The 7,977-nt window shown below is 42.0% G+C and overlaps 1 protein-coding gene across 1 annotated transcript in view; it reads left to right on the top strand.

The window, feature by feature from the left end:
* Window positions 1–7,977, top strand: part of adamts10 (ADAM metallopeptidase with thrombospondin type 1 motif, 10) — a 43,852-nt gene that overhangs the window by 24,812 nt on the left and 11,063 nt on the right. Inside the window, exons 16-17 of the mRNA XM_034882154.1 lie at window positions 3,092–3,225; window positions 6,930–7,053. Of these exons, the coding sequence (XP_034738045.1) occupies window positions 3,092–3,225; window positions 6,930–7,053 (258 nt within the window). The remainder of the gene's footprint in view (window positions 1–3,091; window positions 3,226–6,929; window positions 7,054–7,977) is intronic.

The raw sequence follows: 7,977 nt of genomic DNA, 5'->3' as shown, positions 1-7,977 counted from the left end.
TGTGTGTGTGTGTGTGTATGTGTGTGTGTGTGTGTGTGTGTGTCTGTTTGTGTGTGTTTATTTGCACCATGGTGATCTCTACTGCAGATTGCCACTTTGTTCTTAACATCCCACTCAGCTCTATGGAGTGTTTTAGCGTAGTTCATTTTATTGTTTTGGTTTTACATTGTGCAACTTTACAGTTTTAGTTCAACACCTTCTTTAGCAGCAGACATGATTTCAGGAAAAAGCTAAACACAATGCTACCTGAGATGAAGATGGACATAAAGATATGAGTAAAGATGAGGAGACAAATAGAAGTCAGGAGAGAGTAGTTTGTGTGTGTGTGTGTTTGTGTGTGTGTGTGTGTGTGTGTGTGTGTTGTGGTTGCGTGTTTGTGTGTGTGTGTGTTTGTGCTGGGAGAGAGAGATAGAGGAGAAAGTGAATCAAAGCTGCTGACTCCCTCCTATCTGGCCAACAGATGCTGGCTGCAGAGAGCCATGCATTCCCACAATGCCTTGCAAGAATTCCTTGCTTCTGACGAGAACTACACTGGAAGTGAAAGATAAATAGTTTCAACGACATAACTGCCTTTAATCTAGCCCTCCAATAACATAATGGCTTACAGAGATGGCCAGCTAGCCAATTCCAACTTCAGGCAACAAGTGCTCCTTTCATCGAGTCAGCTGATTTTACAATGGAAATCCCTTGCAGCTGTTAAAATAGGAATGGTGCCATAGACTCTGCCCTGCGTTAAGGTCAGATCACAGAGCCCAGCCCCTAGTCTGTCCTCTGCAGCCCTCTCCCTCTCGTCAAATTCTTTTTAATTCAACTTTCCACCATTAACTTTTACCCTCTAACTCGGGTAAGACAGTTTCCTTTTCTTCTTTTTCATCCTTTCTTTTCTGTCTTCTCTGCTCTGGTCTGTCCTTTCACTTTATTTAGATCACCATTACGCACGCTCTCCCACTCCCGACACTTAGAACAGAGGCAGCCTTTCTCTCCTAGCTCGTGCAACCAAGGACAGTTCATTAAAAAAGGTCTGTCGTATAAGCTGCAACTCTTTTTAAACAAACAAGCTGCTCCACATTGCTGTTCTCAGTCCAACAGCTTTCACATTCAACCTTCACACTCCATACATCACAGCCTGCAGGCTGCAAGCTATGACACACACACACACACACACACACACACACACACACACACACACACACACACACACACACACACTGCTGCAAGCCAATACTGCCCTGCCAAAGCTCGACACCCTGGGAATTGTAGTTTTCCGTGGTCTGACCACTTTGTTAGCTGCAGAATAGAGCCTGACCAATAATGGATTTTTAAGGCCAATACAAATATGTGGTTATTTAAAAATCAGATATTACAATATATCGGCCGATATATATTTAAAAAAACATAAACAAACGCGTAACAAAATATAAACAGATTTCCCTAACATTAGTTATTTGTAGCTTGGTAAATACCAAATTTTGGCCCGCCAATGTATCAGTCAGGCTCTATTGCAGACCATGCAAGTACATACACTGTCTCTTTCTCTCTTTCTCTCCTTCCCAGTACATACTGTACCTGTTTCAGCGCTGCCAGCACAAACAAACACAGCCCAAACTGATGTCAACAGCCACTCAAATACTGGAGCTGTTGGCAAGCTGCACAGATGAATGAAGGATATATACCACTTGGCTCAAGAAGTGTGGGTGTGTGTGTGTGTGTGTGTGTGTGTGTGTGCGTGTGTTTGTGTGTATGTGTGTGTGTGTGTGTATGTGTGCGTGCCTGTGTGTGTTTGTGTGTGTGTGTGTGTGTGTGTGTGTGGACCAGGTATTGCTACATTTGTGGGGACCAAAAACTGTGAAAACAGTATACTTATGGGGACCTGACAGCTTTGTGGGGACAAAATGCTGGTCCCCCTACCGTTATAGGGCTTTTTGAGGACTAAGACTTGGTTTTAGGAGTAGGGTTAGAGTTAGGTTATGGTTAGGGTTAGGGTGAGGGTTAGGCATTTAGGTTTGATGGTTAAGGTTAGGGTTAGGGGCTAGGGAATGCATTATGTCAATGACTGGTCCCCACAAAGATAGCCAGACACGACTGTGTGTGTGTGTGTGTGTGTGTGTGTGTGTGTGTGTGTGTGTGTGTGTGTGTGTGTGTGTGTGTGTGTGTGTGTGTGTGTGTGTGTGTGTGTGTGTGTGTGTGTGTGTTTAAGCCCAACTGCCCAAAAAGGGAATCAAGCCACTTACCTTGGTGGTATCAGTGTCTTACCTTACCCGCTCTCAGTGCTCTGTCTGTGAATGTGTATACAGTATTTGAAAACATTCATTGAAGACTTTTTGGTAGTTTTGCCTTTGTGTGTGTATTTAAGGGAAGCAAGGACCTAATTACATTCAGCTGCTTGTTCTCTGGGTGTCAGCACTGAAAAACATTTCCTACTCCCCCCTGCAGACTCTCTCTCATCCTGCCTTTTCTCTCTGCACCCAGGACCCAATGCATTTAGCAGAACATGTGCAAAAAATATTTGCAACCAGTCACACGTGTTAGAATGACAATATTTACCACATGTCTCATTGAATACTGTAGATTACAAATTGTGTTGGAATATATCCTGAAAAATAACCTAAGAGCTGTGAGTGAACGTGCAACAAGAATTCCGTTTTTGGGCAGTTGCTGTGCTTTTTTTTAGGTTTGACTGTTGTCATTAACCCACATTCAAATTCAGCACAGTTTGCTGCAGAATACTGGCCACAAGCTAGCAAGCTGATTTGTTTGCCTCAAAGATTAGTAAAATTAATAATAACAAGCTAAAAAAATAAAACCTTTTTTGTGCGTGACATCTGTCTTGTGAAAAATCTTTCAAAATGCGTCTTTCTGATTAACATTTTCATAAGTGACCATATGCGTTTGTGTATACAGTGTAAAAATTTGTGTATACAGTACATGTGTTCTGCAGTTACATTTGGGCCTGAGCTTGAATGTGTTTCTGTCTGTTTGCTATACTGTTAATAGATCTGATATATTGATAATGTATGCCATGCTCCCCTCAAATTCTGTGTGTATGTGTCTGTGTGTGTGTGTGTGTGTGTGTGTGTGTGTGTATGTGTAGGTGGGGTGAAGCCTTGTTCCCTCAACTGTCTGGCAGAAGGATACAACTTCTACACAGAGCGTTCTCCAGCCGTGGTGGATGGCACACTTTGCCGAGATGACTCTCTCGATGTGTGTGTAAATGGAGAGTGTAAGGTGAGATAAGATGTGAATGTGTGTGTGTGTGTGGGTGTGTGTGTGTGCTTGTGTGTGTGTGCGTGCTCTGCACGTGAACATGTCTGTAAGCATCCATGCAAGCTGAAGCAGCAGAATAGAGGATCAGTACAAGACTGCGATAATATTGTTTATACTCGCTCTCTAGACTCTGGACAGCAGCCACTGTCTAGTATACACACTGACTGCTGACGATCATCACTATCAGCTGCTTAACTGAGCATCAGTCTTAACTTTGGCAGAGATTTGAAATTCCCATTACCGATACTCTCTCTTAATCTCGGCTGTTAATGAAAACAAAACATCTAATTGCTGTTCATTTTGAAGAGGAGCAGGCTCCAACTAGCTCCTGGAACCCATTTTGACACCCACATGGCCCATATTTAAAAGACATAGACCAAAAGCAAGGCTAATGGCATGTGGATGCTGTTGATTCCCAATCTGTTGTCAGTTCCACTGTAGCTTTTCTCTAAAAAGTAGAAGCTTTGGATGGGGACAAAAATATATGTTTGAGAAGAAGAAAAAACTCCAGCTTGTTGTTTTGGGGTTCCCTGCTGAGTGCCAAAAGAGCTTTTTTTTCTGTTCCCCATCTTCTGCCTCTTACCGCCCCCCCCCATTATCTTGCTGTGTGTTAGTGTCTCTGAGGTTATATAGACAGAGGGGCTGAGGAAGGCTGAACTTATCCAGAAGGGGATTTTGTTTATTAACATCTCTCTTTAATCTCCTCCTCCACCTCTCTTCTGTTTTTCCCCTGCCCTGTCCTGCTCCGGAGGAACTCTGTGACCCTCCAGCTCAGCTGTTAGTTGGTCTGCACTGCAGGCGGGCTTTCATTCAATCTTATTGTCTCTCTCTTTTTCTTTTTCCCTCTGACTCTTTAAATCCTTTTGTCTCATTTGCTCCCAATGTCCCTTCTTTTTTCTCTTTCACTTGCTGTTTCTTGCAACTTTTCCTGTCTGCAATCCAGTCAGATTTCTTTCCGCCCACTCCTTCCGCTCAATCCTCTCACCTCTCGTATGTTTTATGTAAATCTTCAAACACAATGTGGAGAAATCTCTTTCTCTTGTTTGCTGCGTCAATGGGTTACTGTTTTACTTGTTTTTTTTTGGCTGGTCAAGATTGGGGTTTGACAATGAGCAGAGCAGAGAAACACAAGGGGAGAAGGAGAAGTGTTGGAGTTAGAAAAAGGACCAGGGAACAGATGGTCCAGTTGAACACAACATGCTGCTGCAGACGAAAGCCACGTCTTTCTGAGCCAGAATTTACTAGGAAAATGGCGTTTTGTTTTCAGGTGCATCCAGCTGTACCACTCTTTGAGGAAAATAGTGAAGTTCAGAGGCGGGATTTCTATGGGATCACACTGCTCAGAAAATAAATGATAACTTAGTGTTCTTTATTACAAAATATTTAGTTTGGTCAACTCCACTTGAGAAAAACTTGCTTGTTACTTGTTACTATTACTCAAAAATGTTGTCAGATGATATTATCATCTTTACCTCACTGTATATCTAAGTACAGTGGAGGCAGAGGGGAGAAAGATGATGGTACTGATATAGATGTTAATGCTGATGTAAATGCCAAGCCAAATCCCACTTAAATGTTAAAAGTTTAGTTGCAGTCTAGTGATTTTAAAGTTCATTGATAGCCCAGTTCAAATTCAAGATTGAGGACCAAAAGCCACAACATGCGTCTACTTTTTGTTCATTGATTGCTAACAAATTGTGGTGTGTAAGTTTACTTTTAAAGCTGATATATACAGTATATACAGTATAGTACAGGCCTAAAGTTTAAACACACCTTCTCATTATTTTATGACTATTTACATTGTAGATTATCATTGCAAGCATCAAAACTATGATTGAACCCATGTGGAATTATGTACTTAACAAAAAAGTGTGAAATAACTTAAAACATGTCTTACATTCTAGTTTCTTCAAAGTAGCCACCTTTTGCTTTTTTGAAAGTGCTGCAAACCCTTGGTGTTCTCTTGATAAGGTAGTCAGCTGAAATGGTTTTCACTTCACGGGTGTGCCTTGTCTGGGTTAGTTAGTGGAATTTCTTGCCTTATAAATGGAGTTGGGACTATTAATTATGATGTGCAGAAGTCAGGTTGATACACAGCCAACAGCTCTATTGGTTAGTACTGTTAGAATTTGTATGGCAAGAACCAATCAGCTAAGTAAAGAGAAACGAGTGGCCATCATCACTTTAACAAATCAGGTCAGTTGCTCCTGAAAAGTGCAAAAACTTTGAATGTGTCCCCAAGTGCTGTTGCAAAAACCATCAAGCCCTGCAACGAAACTGGCTCACATGAAGACCACCCCAGGAAAGGAAGACCAAGAGTCACCTCTGCTGCTGAGGATAAGTTAATCCGAGTCACCAGCCTCAGAATTCGCAAGTTAACAGCAGCTCAGATTAGAAACCAGATGAATACCACACAGAGTTCTAGCAGCCGACAAATCTCTAGAACAACTGTCTGAAGGGGGCTGCGCGAATCAGGCCTTCATGGTCAAATAGCAGCTAGGAAACCGCTGCTAAGGAGAGGCAACAAGCAGAAGAGTGCCAAGAAACACAAGGAATGGACACTAGACCAGTAGAAATCTGGGATTTGGTCTGATGAGTCCAAGTTTGAGATCTTTGGTTCCAACCGCCGTGTCTTTGTGCGATTCAGAAAAAGTGACCGGATGGATTCTACATGCCTGGTTCCCACCGTGAAGCATGGATGACGAGGTGTGATGGTGTGTTGCTGCTTTGTTGCATGGTGGTGACATGCAACATCTCATTTGGTAGCGTTTAGTTGGACCATCATTTATTTTTCAGCAGGACAATGACCCCAAACACACCTCCAGGCTGTCTAAGGGCTATTTGACCAAGAAGGAGAGTGATGGAGTGCTGCGCCTCCACAGTCACCGGACCTGAACCCAATTGAGATGGTTTGGGGTGAGCTGGAACGCAGAGTGAAGGCAAAAGGGCCGACAAGTGCTGAGCATCTCTGGGAACTCATTCAAGACTGTTGGGAAACAGTAAAATAACAGGGAAAAATAATCTACAATGTAAATAGTCATGAAAATAAAGGAAACGCATTGAATGAGAAGCTGTGTTCAAACTTTTGGCCGATACATAAATATATATATGTGTGTATATATATATATATAGAGGCCTCCTGCTAGTCTGGACCTAAATCGTTTAAACCTTCAATAACTCACCACTATCCACAATATGAAGCCACCAGATAACCATGGGATGAATCATAGTTTCAACTCTGTTTTAGTTCTGAACTGTGATCTAATCAGTGTAAAAGTAATAATAAACTTAAGCCTCATTATCCCTCTCTACAATAAGCAACTGCCATATGAATATACGAGTGTGTGAGCAGTTCCCATCCATTCTCTACACTCTTGTTTAGGTGTGGTTAACTGTTAAAGAGGTTGAGTAAAACCCCCTGCTTCACTCATCATGAAACTTATTTATGTCGACAGCTATGAGTTAAGCAACCTAAGAGCATTATGTCTGCACAGGATCAGAAAACACATCTGGACTGAGCATCTGATATTTCTGTGTTTTGGAAAAGTGGTCTGGAAGACATAAGAGGTAATCCCTCAGCCCGGCCTCTGACAACTCTCGACTTACTGATTGTGCCCCTTGACCCTGAGTGACCCTGCAGCTCACTCATTTCTCTCTACTTGCAGCACGTAGGCTGTGACAGAGTCCTCGGCTCAGATGTACGCGAGGACCGCTGCCGGATATGTGGGGGTGACGGGAGCAGGTGTATGTCTGTGGAGGGACTCTTCAATGACTCGCTGCCTGAAGGAGGTACAGAACTAAAACACGCAAGCATCTCATACATTTCCTGTGAGACCTGGGGGGGGGGGGGGGGGGGGGGGGGGGGGGGGATTTGGAATAATCTCTGCTCTCCTGACCATCAGATAATGCTAATGTGAGGCATATACCTTAGGAAGTTATGCAATATAATTGCACTGTCGTCCCAAAAATGTGCACATGCAACATTTGGATTCTGATACTCTGGACTGTAAATGCCTCTTGGAAAGTTGCCTAATGTGAGTTAGGATACCTCAGACATTAAAAATGAATCACATAATTATCTGTTGACGTGCAAACTCTGTTTACAGCAGCATACTGTTGTTATTTTTTCTAGCCAACAAAACTACTTGAAGCTGCAGAAGAATCATTTATTTTAGCACATGTTGGACTTGGATAAATTTTGTGTATATTCAACAGTTTATAGTAAATGTAGCCCAGAATTAAAGTTGGCATTACGTATAGTAACAGTTTCTATTCTTACCCATCATTTTGTCTACATTAAGCAGCTTCTTCATGACCACAGGGGACACAATTTTTATTTGTGTTTTATTACAATCAAATAATTCCTGCGTAGTCTTATTGGAAGGCCTTGTTACATCAGATATAATTGGGTTTTATTTGCATACAAATGAAACAATATATTATGTCTACTAATTACGCGACATGAAGGGGAAGCATATACATAGAGAAAAGTATAGGGCCCTGAATCGACCCTTAAGGTTCACGGCAAGTACATTTTGTAGACGGGGAAAAGAAGCTACCAAGTTTAACAACAGAAAAATGCCTGCCACGCGTTTGGGCCTATAAATAAAAGTTCAACATATCTTTAAGAAGAAGAGAAAATTCCCTGAAAACTCTTAGCACTGAGGAGGCACAAATACATATATACATACCATATGCTATATATATATATAT

Source organism: Etheostoma cragini, chromosome 9, assembly GCF_013103735.1.
Source record: "Etheostoma cragini isolate CJK2018 chromosome 9, CSU_Ecrag_1.0, whole genome shotgun sequence".
NCBI lineage: Eukaryota > Metazoa > Chordata > Actinopteri > Perciformes > Percidae > Etheostoma > Etheostoma cragini.
Note: the sequence above shows the minus strand (reverse complement) of the source record. Positions and strands in the feature narration are given on the sequence as shown.